The 18,400-nt window shown below is 44.3% G+C and overlaps 1 protein-coding gene across 5 annotated transcripts in view; it reads left to right on the top strand.

Annotated features, from left to right (window-relative positions):
- Positions 1–18,400, top strand: part of CACNA1G (calcium voltage-gated channel subunit alpha1 G) — a 346,031-nt gene that overhangs the window by 211,085 nt on the left and 116,546 nt on the right. For 2 of the 5 annotated variants that reach the window (XM_059732101.1, XM_059732100.1), the window contains 6 exons: positions 1,986–2,112; positions 5,248–5,373; positions 6,011–6,100; positions 6,821–7,013; positions 9,845–9,895; positions 16,368–16,519. In XM_059732101.1, the coding sequence (XP_059588084.1) occupies positions 1,986–2,112; positions 5,248–5,373; positions 6,011–6,100; positions 6,821–7,013; positions 9,845–9,895; positions 16,368–16,519 (739 nt within the window). Of the gene's footprint in view, positions 1–1,985; positions 2,113–5,247; positions 5,374–6,010; positions 6,101–6,820; positions 7,035–9,844; positions 9,896–16,367; positions 16,520–18,400 lie in introns of all 5 variants that reach the window. The other 3 variants (XM_059732103.1, XM_059732104.1, XM_059732102.1) reach the window with 2 other exon arrangements.

Raw genomic sequence — 18,400 nt, 5'->3', positions numbered from 1 at the left:
CATCATTTTAGGCATGTGCACTGAGCGCTGCAGTTTGCTCACTCTGTAGGCACAAAGGCACTCGAGGGACTCTCCGAACTTTCGGAGAGCGCAGCGTCTGGGCTGTTATGCACAGCGTTGAAGCCGAACGGCGCTGTCATGTGTACCCTGCTGGGGGGGAGGGCATAGTCGGGCAGAGAGGGAGGTTAGCGGGCATTTTTGCATCACTTTGCAGGATCCATGTCAGCTGCTTGGCTCTAAGGACCCAACTTACAAAGTGAATCAGATGTCTAGCACCCATTGATTTCAATGGGAATTAAGCACCTAACCTGTTAGGGTGCTACCTTATATTCCACTAGGCATCTTTAGGTGCTGAATACTGTGGTCAGTCTGACCCCAAATGGCTCAGTGGGTTTTATAATGTGCCCAACAGTCCTTGAACTAAGGTCCTCGATGAAGTGGCACAAATTCATCTTCAACTGTGTCTTTCCTGCCTGTTTCTGTCTGGCTATTGATTGCTTGTGCATTCACCACCACCCCTCCACCTCTTCTTCCACCAGCCCCCACCCTACAGAATAATCTAATCTACAGTTATGAAATCCTGTGCAGTGCTAGAGAGATTCTCTCATTATGAAGCTAATTGATTATTGCCTGGCTGGTGAAACCCTGGGCTAGACAACAGGAATGACTGAATATTCGCCGTCACAGAATAGGGTGGAATGGGTATAAAACAACAGAGGTAGGAAGCGGAGCAGCTTGGGAGTCCATGCTGGGACCAGTCCTGTTCAGACCTAGCCACGGGTCACAGCCCTTCAAGATGACACAGGCATTCGTCAGTCCTCCCAGCACCCCTGTGCACTAGGCAGTTATAAGGGTTGCTATCCTCATTTCACAGGTGGAGAGACAAAGGTAGGGAGATCGTGTCTTGTTGAGGCCGGGATTAAAGCTCAGAAAAATCTGGCACTTAACCTGATACTCGTGTCCCCCGGTTCATACGGCATACAGAAGTACATGCATTCATGGATGGCCTAAAACTAAAGCTGGCTTAAAAGAGAGGAGGGATGTGGACTGGGGCTGAGGTGACTTGTTTAATTACAGACCAGTGTAATTCCACCTTTTTTCATTTGTGGACCCCTTTGGAAACAACAAGTGGAGATGCAGACCCCTTTGAATTTAAGTGTGGGTATTTACATGAAAAACTATGCTTCTGATTCATCATAATCATCTTTTGTGGACCTCTGAGAAACAGTCGGCGGGCCACAGGTTGAAACCTATGGTTATGGTTATAGATAAATAGAAGACGGTAAAGCTTGAGGGACTGGCTGGAAATTATATCTAAAGTGCCTATGTGCTAGATAGAAGATGGAGATTAGGAAATGGATCAGGCAGTGACAGCAGGTTAGATTAAAACAATCATTTCCTCTTCTGGCATCAGTGAAGAGGCCAGCGGGACCACAGCTGATGTCTGGGATTGGAATCTGGTGCCAAATCTGTTTGCAAGAAAATGCAAGAACTGAGAGCTTTGCAAAATGGTCAGGTAGGAAACAAAAGACTTGCTCAGGCAGGGTGGAGGGGAAGGTGCTATACAGGCAGAAGTTACTAAAATGAGATCTGCCTTCCTTCTGGTGATTCACAAGGGCAGGTTTGGTGTATGTAACTCAGTGCTAGAAAGAAGCATGGGGGGCGCCTCTTGATTTTCCTTTCTGTGGCTCTGACCCAAAGCCCATGGTAGTTCCTGGGAGCCTTTACATGGATTTAAGCAGGTTTGGAACTGGCTGTAAGTACATGACTAGCTTCTGCTCTCTCCATATACAAGCTCCTCCAGCCTCTATGAGAGGTCTCCTCTTCCATAGCTACTTGTACTTCTTGGGTTTGGGCCACTCATCATTTGAAACAGCTGTTCTTCTTGTGCTTCTACTTCTGTGCCTTGTGTCACATGGAAGGTATCAGGTGAGCTTTACAAAGATGGGGTTAACTGGCTTCTCTATCTGTTTGCCCCCCCCAAGGGTCATTAGTCGTGCGCAAGGACTGAAGCTCGTGGTGGAAACTCTGATGTCGTCCCTTAAACCCATTGGGAACATTGTGGTCATCTGCTGTGCCTTCTTCATCATCTTTGGGATCTTAGGAGTCCAGGTGGGTTTCCTACAGGGCTCTGGGCTGCTCATGAAAAGCCAGAAACAGTGGCAAACTCCCCCAAAACAATGAATACCTTGGTATCTGCGCCAAAGTGCGTTGGAGGAGTTTCCAGGGGCCAACTAAATGGGAGATGTCACTGAGGTCATTTCTCCATCCTGTGACTGAAATGTCTTGAAAAGTGCAGATCTCGCATCATTGCAGCCTTGTCCATGGTGAAATATTGTTGCAGCCCTGTCCAACCTATGGTGAAAAATGCTCGAGTCCCAAACACCAAGCTCCACACACGTGCACCTCTCCTTCTACCTGGAGTAGCAGTGAGTATGGAGGGGCTCTGCCTCTTCCCGGATCCGTCCAAGTTTCTCTCTGCCTCTGAAGATGCACATCCCTCTTTTGAATCCATAACTTCCATAGTTTCCAATCTGCTATCTATCTGACTTGTGAGGCTGACAGGGACCCAAAGGCTGGTATAACTGTGCATCCAACATACAAGCAGCAGGGCAAAATTTTTCCATGACTTTGTGAATGACCCCAGTGCTGGCTGCTACATTAATCTAGGCATGGCCACGCTTCCTCCCCTAGGAACCACCTACCAAAACCTTCGCCGAGTCAGGATCTGACCAGTGACACCCCCATACTTCTCATTTTATAATAATAGTTCGCTAATCAGCTGAAAGGAAGAAATCCCATTTGTTGAATATTCCAGCATAAACACCACCTTTATTTGATTTGTCCAAGCCAATTTAGAAACTGGCTCATAGTAGGACATAACAGTTTTATATGCCTGTGTTATTTAAATAATTTTTAAAATGTAATATTTGAAATAGAGGAAATACCATCCCCACCATAACCATTTCAGGAGTGAGATTGGCTTAGCCTTATAGCATAACAGCATCCATCTATTACACTGAACTGGACCATAAAAGTAAGCATATCCCATAAAACAAAATAAAATCAGAATTTATGATGACAACACTTGCACTGAGCTCTTTGAATTTCCTGTCTGTTAATTGTGATCATTTTTCCCCAGTGGCTCTGCCAGTCTCACAGTAAGTTGTCACAATTATTGACACATTTCCAGCACTAGACAGAAGCATTAGGACTGATCCTGCAGGGGACTGAAATCCCACTGACATCCGTGCAAGGTCTGTGTACCAAAGATCTGCAAGATTAAAGCCATAATTTATAGAAAAGGAACCAACCTGTGGATTACTCTGCATTATCACGGTGTGGGGTTGTTTTTTTTTTCCACGTAAATAGAAAATGGAGATCAGAGCTTATGTTATTAGGGCCCAGTCTTCTATTATACAATGGTGGCTTGCTTAAAAAAGACTGTTTATTTAATGCAGTACTCTGCTGCCTAGAGACACCAGCTGAGAATGGGACTTCACTGCACTAGACACTGTTCATATGCATAATAATACACAGGCCCTGCTCCAACAGCTTATAGCTGACATAGATGAGACCAAACAAAGCCTGGGAGGAGAAACAGAAACACTGAGAACTGAAGTGATTTGTCTAAAATCACACAGGAGCTACTTACAAGAATCTGAAATCAAACCCAGATCTCCTGAACCCTATCGCTACATGCTTCCCACTGGGCAACAGCACTGTTGTAATTATATGATTGTACATTATGACAAGGTGTATGGTAGCATGCGGGTGGTCACTTATTTACCATGAGTAGGAATGGGAGAATTGCTAAAACCTGGCACCTTTGATTTGCACAAGTGCTGAGAATTTGCAACTCTAATTGAACTTAGTGGGAACTGCCAGTGCTCAGCAGTTTTGCAAATTGGGCCCTTTCAGTTTTGAATCCAGTTTGTAGCTGTGTAACTGTGCCCATCTGAATAGTATTATGACCCTGCTTATGAAGATATTATATTCATGGGCAATATATTAAAAGCACTGTTCACCTTCCTACTTAATTTAGAAAATCTATCTCTATAGAAGGCAGACCGTGGGAATACTTAGCCTTCCCAGATATAAACATTTTGTGCTTATAGGAGAGGCTTATTAGCTCTGAGAAGCAGCATCTCTGTCCTTCTAGCGACAAGCATGCTGCTGCTGCTTTTGCTCTTCCTCCATGGCAGGACTAGAACCACAAAGCATAAAGGGTCAGCATCTCTCTTCAGCTATCCAGACAGTGTTTAAGGAGCCTGGAGAGAAGGGTGCCCTGCCACAAGAAAGCAGTGAGAGTTAATGTCAATAGTTTCTGTCACTCAGTAGAGCAGACTTTCCTTTATGTCTCACAGCCTCCAATGCCAGCCATTCGACTACCATCAATCACCAAGTCCCAAGCAGTAATCATGCACTGCTGGGTTTTGTTCTGCTGTGCACAAAGTGACACGTCTAGAATTAAGCACGTGGGGGCCTGATGCTTCCCTCGCCAGTGTAAATTGGGAGTAATTGCTTGGGAGCCCGTGGCTTTTTGCCAGAAGAAGCAGGATCAGGATCAAGCACCCAGGAACAATGGGATCCAATTCTTTAGCTCTGCAAAAGGGACTATTAGCAGAGGCTTCTCTACAGATTGCACATCCAGCGCTGTCTAATGATTGATGGAGAGCAGCACACAACCACCAAAAGCTGCCGGATTGACAGTCCCGAAGGCAAAAGTCTCACTGATCCACCAAACAGGTCCATCAACAGCAGCAGGGAAGTAGCCCTCCACCATTTCCTACTCTGACCTGTGAGAACAAGAGCCAGACATCATCTCTTGTGGCAGACGGCACTAGCTGAAGGACACCACGCTCCTTTCTCATCAACTACTAGACAGCCACGGCATGGTTTTAGCTGTTAGCCAGGGCAGCTGGATTGGGACCAGTGACCTAGAAGGAAAAGGCTCTGGATCTCAGTGCACCGACCCACACAACTGCTCAGGGAAGCCCCTAAGTTAGGTAGTGTAACTTCAGTTAGACCAGGAGTTCAAGCTTCTTCTCCTTCAGTACTTTTGAACTACATTGTCAACGTGGTTATGCACGTTTCTTGCCTCAGGTGCCCCAAAATCACAAGGCTTTTGCCTTTTTTTCTTGGTCTGATCCATGTGGGCTGTGCAGAGTGTCCCAAGAGAAATGTCTGTTCCCCAAGGGCGTTGTGGGGCCTCCTGTTTCCTCTTATTCTTTGTTTGTTTTGCAGCTTTTCAAAGGGAAGTTTTTTGTCTGCCAGGGGGAGGATACCAGAAACATTACAAACAAATCGGACTGCGCAGAAGCCAGCTACAAATGGGTCCGGCACAAGTATAATTTTGATAATCTCGGCCAGGTATTAATGGAATGGTAATCTGCTTCTTTGCTCCTTTGCCTCCTTGATTTAAAAACCTATGTATAATTTCCCATAGGATTTTCTTGCAGGGAATTTAACAGCCACTATAAATATCCAGTTCGCACAAACACATCCTGCATTTGTAAATCCCAGTTGCCGTGTGCATACAGTTTCTTTTGGAATCAAACAAGCGTGTGCGGCTTCATGGAGCATTTAATTGCTTCACTGATACATAACGAACTCAATGTATCCAGCGTAGCACTTGTCTAATGTGGCTGGACGCTCTGTACTCAGTGCAACCTAACATCTCATCCATTTGCAACAGCCACTGGAACACATCCTTAATTTAGCAGCATGGTAGGGACTAATTAGTAGTGAGCAGTGGAAACCCAGGGGGGTGAATGAAGCTGCCTTTGTGCCTGGCTTTGTGGTTTTCAAATTAGCCCTTGTTCTTAGACCAGGATCTGACATTCATAGTTTTTGCTGCCAGGAAACCTTGAACATCAAAGTTTCCTGGTTTTGGCAAGGTGATGCAACTCCTAAAATAGGGAAGGAGAAAGAAAATGTTACAGGTAAAGAGAGAGTATCTGCTCTGCATTTTTCCCGCTGCACCTAACTTTTCTCCTTGCATTTCTAGGCCCTGATGTCTCTGTTTGTTCTGGCCTCCAAAGACGGGTGGGTGGACATCATGTATGATGGCCTAGATGCTGTTGGAGTTGACCAACAGGTATATTTTCTCTGTTAACTGCTGTTTAAAAATAAATTCCTGAAGAGGCCACTGGATGGCCTTTGTTTTCCCAAGTTGGTAGTCTTTGAAAGCCATGACCAAAGTGCAGTTTGGGTCTAGATTTCATTTTTACCATAATTTTTATCAGAGAGAATGCATGGCAAGGAGTGAAATAAATTCAAGCCCATCTACTAACCATACTTCAGGGCGAAACTCTGCCATGAAAGAAATGTAAATAGGTTTTGGCACCCACAGGCTGTGCTTACAGTCGTGTTCTCCATAGCTATAACACAGGGAGCAATACCAAACTGATTGGGGGGGGGGGGAGGGGGGTCAAGCTGAGACGCTTCTTGAGCACCTCAAGAGAAAAGCACTGCTTTGGATATGTGCAGGGTAGTATGATTACCAAGTTGAGACAGTTGTATAGGATGCAGCTGGCCTGTTCCTTGGTCAGTTTATGTGATTCCAGTATGCCAGTGACTAGTTATTTTTTGGGTGCCCAGTTTCAACTTTGTGAAGGAAGGGCTCTGATAGTCAGGCAGTCCCTTTTGGGCCTGTAAAGCATCTTATTTTCTACCCACTTTGAAAAAGCAGGCCTTACTGCTCCAACTACCCGCTCTGGTTTGTCTATCCTCTGCTCATCGTGATTCCATGAGCATTTCTCTCTCTCTCTCCCTCTCCCCTTCTCTCCCTCTTTCTCCCCCTCACTCAATCCTGTAGCCGGTCATGAACTATAACCCTTGGATGCTTCTCTACTTCATCTCCTTCCTGCTGATTGTGGCTTTCTTCGTCCTCAATATGTTCGTGGGCGTCGTGGTGGAGAACTTTCACAAGTGTCGGCAGCATCAGGAGGAGGAAGAAGCCAAGAGACGCGAGGAAAAGAGGCTTCGCCGGCTGGAGAAAAAGAGAAGGAGTAAGGAGAAACAGATGGCTGGTCGGTAGTCTTTCCACATCTTTCTGAGTCCTGCTTGACCTTTGACTCAATTCCCTACCTCCCTGCCTAGCATCCGATGATCATTCTCCCCCCAAAAGCATGTCCAGCTACAAAATCTGCATGAAGGAAATAGTGCCATTGTAGGCTGAGCAAGGAGCCCTGGAAACTTTTTTTTTAGCGGCTGCATGATTTGCAACAACCTTTCTGCAGGAGGTTATTTAAGAAATAAAGCAGATCCATAGCTTCTTCGATAGCAGAAGCTTAGTACTACACAAATAGTGACAGCTGCAAAGATCAACAGTGCCAGACCGTGCCATCAATCTTCCATGTCTCGAGCACTGTTGCTGATAACTGGGTTCACTATTTGGTTTATTACAGCCTTGTAATGCCAGAGCGACATTACCTGTCCCATTTATCAAGTAGGTTTATTTATTGGCAAAGTAGCGCCGGTGCTATTCAAGGATGTAATAAAGTAACGGAGCTGTCCCATTCTAGAAATGCTTAAAAAAAAAAACACCCTTATAGGTACATAGTATTGCACTTGCTTGAGAAATACAGATTAAAAAAAACAAAACAAAACCCCAGAAGTTCAAGAAGATAAATTAACCAGACAAAACATCATTGATGTGAATTGAATCAAATAACAGAGCTTGACGTAGAAACTTGCAGCCCTCTTAAAACATTTTAAGCCCTAGTTTTGCTATATTGATGAGAGCAAATGAGGCCTATGCACTCTGTCACAAATCTCAAAAGACTGATCTTTTTCTTTTTACTTGAGTTTTTGTTCAGTTAAAAAAGCAGGTAAAGCCATTCAGGTCAGAGGTCACAGGTCAGAGGTACTCTTCTCCATCTTGCATGCTTTCTATTCTGGTTGAACCTTGTCAAATACCTGTGTTCTTCATGGTCTCACTCCTGTTACCCTCGTCATTCAGTCTCCTTGCTGCTAGTCTCCATTTCTCTTTTCACATTTCTTCTCTATCTTGGGCAGACATCGGTACTGTTGAAGCGTCTGTCTCTGATTGGGTGTTTGTTCTGAAAGCCAGTAATATTAAGTGTTTGCTTTTCTTTCTTTTAACGGTCTGAATGGTTTATAAATGGTGTGATGAGGTTAAGTATATGACCGCAGCACAAATGTACAACTGACTGAAGCCTCCAATCAGAAAGCACTTGAGCATGCAGATCCATCCCTTTTCAGTCCAGCACTGTAGCACATTAAAGCATATACCTGATCCCCCTGAAATCAGTAGGACTTGACACACGATGTGCACTCGTGTTTTCCCGTGCGCGGTGCCTTCCCAAAGTAAGCCCAAGACCCCAGGCTTACAGTCAGAGCTTCCTGGGTACAATCCCATTCCCGTGTCTGCATTGATTTCACTGCAGGAGCTGGGAATATTGTGGGCACAGTATGGCGTCAATAATTCCTACTCAAACCATTGGGTCTACCAAAGAAGAGATCTTGCCTCAAATCCTTCCTAAGTCTTACAAGGTTGTCAGTACTATGGAGTTGCCCTCATGGTGGAGACCTTTTTAATAAAACCCATATTGGTGGACCTTACTGCCGAACCTCAAATAAATGGGGTACAGCTGCTACGGTGGAGGCTAATTTTCCTCCAAATAATTTGCCTAGAAAGCAGCTTAGGTTAGTTCGAGTTCCCAAACACAATTGCTGACTGAGTTCAGATTCTTTGGAAAATGCAGCTACATATTGCATGCGAATGTCCCTGATTAAAAATGGTCTTGGAAAGCATATGGTTTAAAATTTCCTTAGGCCAAAAGGAAGGTTGAGATCATTAATAATCTTATTTATAATACTAAAAGAAACCAAATGGGTGGAAGACATGAGGACGGGCAGTTTCCTGGTGGGAGAGAATCCCAAGATATCATTAGACATGTGGCTTTTTGCATTCAGCTCTGTCAAGTGTTAATTAAAGAAGCAATAAACCAGGGAGGAACAGATATTGCTGAAGACCAAACACTCGGTGAAGCTTTGTTGAAGAAGGACACGAGCCCCTCCCAAGCGTTTTGGAACAGAGACTTTTCTCAATTCCCGCTCAGAAAAAATGTTGTTTTTGATTGGCTTTTGCACTCAATGACAAATAGCCGTCATTGCCTTGCATTTAATTATGTTATTGTAACGGGCACACCATTTCCAGATTAAGGCCTCAAGTTTGCTGTTCCCTGCAGGAGGGAAATTCTGTAGCAGCCAGTCACTGAGTGCCAAATTTGATTTATGATTTTTTTTTTTTTTCCTAGGCAGCCATGGGTGCTTAACTGACCACGTGACCATTTTTAATCAGAGCCTATTTACATATTAGTACCTGCACTTCATCTCAAAGCCATGGGGGCCTAACAACACAGTGATTACAAGGCAAATACGGCATCCATCTGAGCAACATGGACAGCGCGCTGCCTCTGCCCCGGTGAAATGCCTTCCCATGTAGACGGCTCACTCAAACCCTGTTTTGGGGGCCAAGAGGTGCACAGGCCTTGTGCTAGGGTGAATTTCACCCATGGAAAACTCCTGTCATTTAAATCAATGCAATCTTACTGATTCCCACTGGGGTTGCACTGGTATAAACTGGAAGAGGTTCTGGCCCTCCATTTAATCCTACTGGTTTGGAATGGGTGGGGATCGAATACCCGATTCTAGCCCCCGGAAGGATAGCCAGGAGCATATGTTGCAAGGTGTGCCCGCGCCAGAACCGGTGCCGAGCTGACTAGTGGAAGAGAGAAATGTAGAAACTGCTGAAGGGGAATGAAAATCTTGTTGCGTGGCCTGCTGGATGATTAATATCATTTCATTCTTTTAGATCTAATGCTGGATGATGTAATAATGGAGAGCTCAGCCAGTGCAGTGCAAGGTACTGGGAAGTCTTAACGTCGCGTCTCACTTGAATGGCGGTGCTGTGTAACTAACGGCTGGCCAATGCTGCTGTGAGGCATCCCACTAAACTGTGTGTGGTGCAAGTCTTGTTTGCTCACTTCATGGCACGCGTATATCTTTTGAGCTGGCAGGTCTCCTGGCCTGACTCGGGACCAACACTTGCAAATCCTTAATTTTCACCTTCATCATATTTTTTTTCCCCCCTCTATTTTTTTCTCATTTTTCTGATTTTCATTAAAACACTGTCAACCTTTCTTTTTTCCCTTCTTTGTTTGTTTCTGTTTTCTTTTTAAAAAATTTTGGAGAATAATGACTGGATTTTGAATAGGGTCCATGCTAACGTCCTGACCAGAAACTTTGGGAGCTCCTGGGGCTTCTGCAGCAGTGCCTCTGCAAGTCGCACGCTTCGGCAAGAGTAGGTTATTTCTCCAGGCTCAGCTTTATGGCATCTAGCTTAAAGAAGCCAGAGCAGTTAAATCAGGATGAGATTCCCATGCAAAGTAGTAGCGCAAAGCTTTAGGACAGGGGTGGGCAAAATGCAGCCTGCAGGCCAGACGCGGCCCACCAGCCCATTCTATCCGGCCTGCGGGGTCCCTAAAAATTTTAGAAAATTAATATGCATCTGCCCCTGGTTGCCTGTCATGCAGCCCTTGATGGCTTGCCAAAACTCAGTAAGCGGCCTCCGCTTGAAATAATTGCCTGCCTCTTTAGGGGGAACTTAGAGTCCATGTGGTTAGCTCACAAGAACCCCCTAATGCCCAGCTCCACCAGGGCCAGCTAGATAAGATGAAGGGGTTATTACCATCATGCTCAGAGCCTCCTGTGGAGGGTACAAGGTTTTTCAGACTGGCTGAATGCTCTGTGTGAACACCAGTGGTCCCTTGAGAAGATAGGCATATTCCCTGATGGGGCTCCCAAACCTTCCCCTCCATCCAGCACAGCCCAGCTTGAGGAGTAGCTTATGCAGAGGTCGCTTACTCAACCTGACACTGTGTACATCGGCACCTCCCATTAAATGGCCTCATAGATGGCCCTCAGATTGGTCTGAGCATGCTTTGGCAAGGAGGGCTTGACATCCCTGTCAATAAGCCAGTAAGAGCAAGTGCCGCCAGGCTCTCATTTCTATGCAGACTAGATGTGAGGCCCTAGGGAATCGGGGGAAGGCTGTCCATTGACTCCATTGGGAGCAGAGACCCCGATGTTAAGATAGCCACTTTTCCCTCACTACACTTCCCCACTATGGTTAGTCATTTTTTTTTCAAATGTTGTTGAAATCTATTGCCAAAAGTTCTCATTTAAATGACAAAAAAATTTTTTAAACTGTTTTCCTGATTTCTAGTTAGCTCTGTTCACCTTTGCAGCCTTGTCTTTAGTAGAATTTTTACGTTTCTCTTGTACGGTTGATACCTCCTAATATATCAGACTGCTCTTTTCAATCCAGTGAAACAAAAAAAAAATGCACCTTCCCCAGGAAAGAAAGGGCAAGCTTCTGCTCCTATAGCTGAGGACCTAGTCGCACCCAAACCTGCCTGCTTATTCACGTCCCCTCTCTCCCCCCCACCCCGGTCCATTCATCCATTCACTCATTCATTCACCAGAATGGTGCTTTTGGGCTGCAAGTCTTTTCCTTCTCTATTTGTTTCATTTGCAGAATAAGTTTTGATCCGGCAAGTTATTTTGCTTGAGTCATACTGTAAGGAAGACTTTTAGCCTAAGCCAAGATTTGTTAAGGATGAAATAACCATATTGATAGTTTCAGTGGAAAAGGTGCATTTGCATAACTGTGCCCATAACTTTCCTCACCACTCGAAATGGTGAGTCCTCATCCCGCTGCGCTCAGTCAGACAAACCTCCCCTGGGAAGTGAGAGGGAGTGTTGCTGGAGTACAGTCTGCAAGAGGAAGCCCACTGGCCTTTCATTCATTGCAGAGAAACAGTTCAGGCATTTAGGTAAGCAGAGGTTTTGAGAAAGTCCCGGCTGAGAGAGCCCCAACACGCTTTACTGAATCCTGAATCTCCTTAGCCTGGCTGTTTTTTGTAGTTTTATTTCCTTGCATCCATCCTCCCAGTTATCGTTAGCAGACCCATCCTCCACGCCTCAATTGGATACCATGGCCTGATGGAGGAATAAGGGAGTCGAGTCCTTTGGTGACCTTTTCTTTTGGTTTTATTTTTGGTTTTAAGCATCTTCACTGCATCCGACTCCTTTTCTGGTCACCCGCAGCTATATCTAAGACATTTTTATTTGTTTTTTTAATACGCTGATCTCATTCCAAAACCAGCCATTATCCAATGCAGACTCAGAAAGAGCCATACAGTTTGCCTTTAAAAGTGTGTGATTGTCAGACCTGTGCTTTGTGTTTCCTTTTGTTGTCTTTTATTTGGAACCAGCATTATTGAATATGCCATGCTGCTCTTCAGTCATCAGAATGAAAGGATAGAAAGATGCCTTTCAGAGCCTAACCAGGTGTGATGCTAGGGAATCAATATTGATGCAAACCTGCGGGAGCTTGATGAGAAATCCGAATTTGAGAACCAAGACCTTCCATGTGTCTTTGCATTTTACAAAGGGCTTCCTGTACTTCTATGTGAAGATGAGATGGAGTATTGTGTGCCTGTGCTGTTTCTCAGTGTTGAGTTGAGATTTATTTTGCACCTCCGTCCGATCACAGCTGACACTTCTCAGTGGGAATAACGTATCGCTTTCCATTTTGCTTGAAAAGTGCCATCCAGTGCCCTAAAAGGCGAACAAAGCAATGTGTTTAAATGCAGACGTTCCTTCAGTGCAAAATATTTTTAACCGAGTAACAGTCTTCATACAGTTTGTAAATCCAGCTGCTGATTTGGCTCAAAGCTATTTTTTTTTCCAGGTGTCCAGGCCCCAATCTATACTCCTCTGTCCCTAAGAAATGCATCCTCCTGCCATAGAACGGGGGTCCCGCTGGAATTCTTGCCTCTCTTTGAATTCCACCTACCGCTGGCTGCGTCGCCCAGTGCAGTTCTGCTCCGAAAAGTGACTGTGGAAAAATGGCAGCGTTTGGATGAATGCTTTCTCCCTCAAGTGTCCGAATACATTTTGTAGCCACAGAGCAATGCAATTAGTCGTCGGGGGCTTTGATGGTATTCTGGCTGCCGTACCACAAACAGAATCCCTTGCTAAATTCTAACCGTGCCATTTTCGTGGCTGGCGGAAAGAGCGGAGCATGGCTTGCAGATGCCGGGCTGCGATAGTACATGCTTGTTTGCCTGCATCCCCATTCGGCAATAAACCCACAATCCTCTCATGCCATTTTTGCAAAGTTACTTTTCCGAGGGAAACCACACTTCCACAGTAACGTATAACAAGGGCCCACTTGAACCTGCACCTGTTTGTCTTCTGTGCTTCACTTCCAGGCTCTTGTTGAGGGGATCATGTGCCAATATGACCCCGCTGCATGGCACGTACAGTGGTATGGGGACCCCTGTTCATGAAACTGCACGGAGTGAGGGGCCAATGCATATGGTCAACTAAAACAAGGGTTGGGCACCTAAATCCCCATGGCCATGACAAGTGAAGTGAGAGCACTGTTTCCTAGTCTAAAAGAAAAAAAGGGAACTCTGATGCCAGCTCTCGACCCGCTGTAGCATCATCCACCTCCCCAGGCTCAGAGTCAATTGCCCAACCCCCAGTGTGCTTGTTGGGTTTGGGTTTTTTTTCCCAATTTAACCGTTTCAAAATATTTGTCTTTTCCTTCTCTTTTCCCACAGTGAAGCAGCTTGATTTAGACCCTGTTTTACCTGCTAGATGTTTTGTCATAGGCTTTTACTGCATCTCCCCATTCTCTTCCATTCTCATTCTTCCATTTCTTTTCTTTTTCTCCCCCCTTTAATTCTGTGTGGGTCAGGAAGCCAGTTAACCTTTTTCCATAATAACCTAGACTAATCTGGAGCTCTTGTTGTTCTTGACACAGTGTATTGTAACAGTACAGTAATGTGGTGTTGTGTTAGTTGTGAGGTTCACCACCTGGAGTTGAACAGATGTCTGTATTTCCCAAGGTGTTGGTATTGTTTAGCTCTTTACCGCAATAAATATGAACAATGCTGTTTGATAGGCGGCACGGACTTTACACCTGGATAATGACATATGGGCAATGACATATGCATACGCCAGTCTATATAAATGATCTTAAACACGGCTAATTTATATCATCAGCAAGAAAAGCAACGCCTCTGTTCAAAAAGCTCCCTGCCTACCTAGATACAGTAGCTATTAATTTGTAGCCCACAGGCAGCATGGTATTTTTGTTTGTGGTTCATTTCAAGGTAATAACTGTATTCCACTAATATGCATGACCAGCATGTTCAGAATGGAAGAACTAGAGGTGGTATGATTCATAAACAGGGTTGACAAAACTCCTATTAATAAAGTTACTGGCAGAGGATAAACTATTTACTGCCAGCAAATTACTAATGTAAAAGATTTGCCTGTGACGCTAACTTTCATATTCAGTCAGGAAAAGCATTTGACTTTGTGGAAGCGGAGGGGCACGTTCTCCAAAAGGTAAAAAGAAACCAATTTGCAAATATACGGACAATTAGCAACCCTGATTATAAGGTCATGCCGTAACTAATCCAGGTGCAACATCTCCTGCACAGGTGACATTTTACAATCTCTCTGTAAATCCCTGCTATAGTCTAACAGCTTCGGTGCTATTCTGTAGGATTTGGAATCACCTGCCAATCAAAGCTGAAACATTTGAATCCCAGTGTAATTATTCATAAGTAAAGCCACTGCAAGCCAGGGAAGAAACATTAACATTTTCCTTTTTTTTAATGAGAATTCGACATAAATACAGAAGAAATAAGTGATCTAATTAGGATGGCGTTTCTTTTTGGAAATTCGAACTTGGTTCATAAATAGGTCCTGTTCCTAACTTAATTGTATTCAAACATTTTAGTTAATTTGCTACTCATAATTTAGCATAATGTGATCAGGATATCTTGCCTTTATGGAGATTTATGCAGATTTTGAAATCTGTGACGAAGCCCTATGAGTCAGCAAGCCAGTAGTCTGCCTTTTTGTCAGCGCTCAATAGACTCAGCATTAAAATTCATTTTATAGACCTTTTTTTCGATATTATGCTTTTGCATTTCAGTACCAATCACCTACAGCACACTGCAGATCGGAAAGCGAAAATTAATGCTGTCTTTTATTTTATGATACTAAAGCAAAAATTGGGGAGTTCCAAATCCTTACCGAACAAACTGCTCTATGATTTGTCTCTCCCATCCCTGAGCTGCAAGGGAAAAGCCTGTCTGCGGAAGAAACACGCACAAAAAAAAAATGCTGTGATTTTAAGGTCACAAGTTATGAAGCAAGAAGCACATGATGACTTTAAATCTGTAGCCAATGACTCTGCAGTCAAAGCCATCAACAAAGCGGACACTGTCCCCAGCAAAATTTAATCTTCTAAAATTAGTTTCCCCTGGGGGCAGCCAGAACCTGTACTTACACTGCGGCTTCCTTCTGTGCAAAGTCCTATTTGGAGTAATGCATCAAACCCTCTATTTGTTCAGCAGCACCAAATACCAAGGCATGTAATTCTCACAGCTCAATAATTTTCATAACCAGTTGATCATCTAATTACAAGAGTAATATTATACTCTGACATATTCAAGACAGTCCTTTCCACTTCAATCTGCATTATAATGCCTCCTTGGAAATTGTGCTGAATTATATCCTCGGCCTTGGCATTTCTTCATTAGAGGTTAGGTGAGTAAATTAGTTTATCTTCTGGAACATTCGAGGTCTAAAGAGCATGTGTCATCCTGATGCATCTGAACATGGAAGTGAATCCAACAGCGAAATCGATGCTTTGGTAACCTCCTATAAACAGAGGACCATTATTTTCTAATCGTTAAAAATGACCGATCAGTTTTAGTTATGGACCATATTTTTCCAGAGCTGTGACAGCTGAGGCATTAAATTGTGTTCTGTCCACAGTGTACTGCGAAGGACATAATATAAGCTTGTTACTACCTCTCCAAATCAGACCATTCATTGAAGTCCCCATATTCTTGAAGCCGTTGTTAATACAAGCCTTCCATGATATCTGATCATTCAGTTTGCTCTTTGGATACTTGGAAGAGGAAGAGGCTAATTTAAAAAATAGAGCTTTTTAATTTCCTAACAATTAAACAATTCTTTAAACCTACAGTTGTGCTCGCTGTGCTCACTTCACCCCTAATAATGAAAGGCTGAGTGTTGTGCATGTCACGTTGAAGGTGTTTAAGTGGAACTGATAGTAGCCTTGGTATGTATTCAAGACAGTAATATGCCGCCCAGAAAACAAAAATGCAAAACCTTATTGCAATCAATCTGAAATGCATCAAATTTTGGAGTTGAGCAAGTGAAGGTGAATTAGCACTTGAGACCCAGAGAAATGACCTGCTCTGCCTTTCCCTCTTTAGAAGCGCAGTGTAAACCCTACTATTCCGATTACTCTCGCTTCCGGCTCCTGATCCACCAGATGTGCACGAGCCATTACCTGGACTTGTTCATCACGGGTGTGATTGGCCTCAACGTGATCACCATGGCTATGGAGCACTACCAGCAGCCCAAGGTACCGGGAGACAGGGATTCGACTGAGCAGAGTTGCAAGGACAAGAAAGGCCCTTCCTCTCCTTTCACTGAACACCAAAGAAGGGCAGGCCTGGGGCCGACGTGGTTTGTCAAACCTGCGGCTGTTGGGTGATGGTTTTGCACGGTCAGTGCCACGCTGATCTGGATCAGGAAGCCGTAGCCATTCAGACTGGGTGGGTAACGCGGAGGAGTGAGAGCCCAGGGTCCTGGCTTCTGTTCCTAGTTTTGACACCTTGACAGGCCGTTTGATCTCTCTGTCCCTCAGCGCCGCCAGCTCTTACCTGGCACTGACACAAATCATACAATGACAAAGGCTGTTAAGTCCAAAGCTTTGTTTTAACTTGAACCCCTAATATTCAGGGGCTTAGAGAGCTGCTCCTGAGCAATAGAAGCTCCCCTCCCCCTTTTAAAGTGGTTAAGCTGGATGTTTGTCCATTTTCCAACGTTTTATTTAAAATGCCCCTTTTTTTCCCCCAAAAGAAAACATGGCCAGTGGGAGATTTGCCTGAGCACCCCAGTAATTCCTCCAGTATATTCAGCAGCCTCATACTGGTAGGGCCTGGCTTTCAAAGGTACTGAGCACTTGGAGTTACTGTTGACTTTCTAGCTGGAGTTGAGGCTAGCTGACACCTGCAGCCATCAGATCGTTAATGTATTAATATAGCAGACTCCTTAGTCTTGGGCATATTCTGATCATAAAAACAACTTGTACTGAAACGCCAAGCACCGCGTGCGTAAGAATGAGATGGAAATGGCCGCTTCTGCAGTATAAATTGTAGTTATTTTTATTAGCCACTTTCAGAATGAATGGATACAATACACAATAGAGGTGAATTATCCTTTGAGGCTGGACAAAACCTGAATGTCTAATGTAACAACAACAACAAAAAAACCCCAAGGAGAAAACAATACCCTCCCAGCCCATCATAAAGAAGCCAAGAAAATAAAAGGCACAAGCCCAATTTCTTTTTTCCTTGCAGGTCACCTTTAAATATACAGAAAAATGTGTTACACGATTCAGTTATTTCCTCTGAAAAATAGATTGTTAGCTAAGGAACTTGTATTAGAATTACTCTAGGGTATGTTACTTATGAGAGTCACATCATAGCGACGTTTGTACTTGTGTTATAAATATGTTAGATGCTTTTATTTCCTCTTAGGGAAGTCAGATTCTGTATCAAAGCCCCCGGTATTCAATCTGTATGGTAGTAACGCCCAGCCTGGGTCCCACTGAGGTGAAGAACGCTGAGTGTTTGCATCCCGTTATGCATGTGCTTACGTAGCCTGCTGAATCAGGGCCCAAGTGAATAATTCCAGCTTGGATGGCTGATCATCGCTGTGATTATCATCCCGGAGATGTTTAAACAGATCCGTGCTCTTGAGAACTTGAGATCTCAAATCACAGCTCCCTGGGATACTGATGCTGAAATTGGTAATGAGATATGGATGGAGGCGTTTGGCATTAGGTCACTGGTCGAAATCCAGCGCATGTCACTACTGAGTAATGACCAGCAATTTTTGCAAGTAGTGCAGCAATACGAATAGAGACCCAAGCAGTTTAATCAAACGGCTCTTGGCCAAATTCTGCTTTGGTTAATTACATTCTGCCAGTGCGGTTTTGGCTGTACACATTCCCCCTGGCACAGAGTTAAACTTTTCCATAGTTCTGCAATGGGTTTCTTAATAGTTGCAGCTTTCTTCCCCAGAGATGGAAGCATTTCAGTGGCAATGTGAAGCAATTTCTCTTTGATTAATAATTGGAGCAAAATTGGGTCCTGAAGCCACAGCCTGAGTGGGGAGAGGGGTGTGATAGGACTATAAGTACCGGGCCCCAGAGATCACAACTACTGTCTATGAAGCG

This window comes from Alligator mississippiensis, chromosome 8 (assembly GCF_030867095.1).
Source record: "Alligator mississippiensis isolate rAllMis1 chromosome 8, rAllMis1, whole genome shotgun sequence".
NCBI lineage: Eukaryota > Metazoa > Chordata > Crocodylia > Alligatoridae > Alligator > Alligator mississippiensis.
Note: the sequence above shows the minus strand (reverse complement) of the source record. Positions and strands in the feature narration are given on the sequence as shown.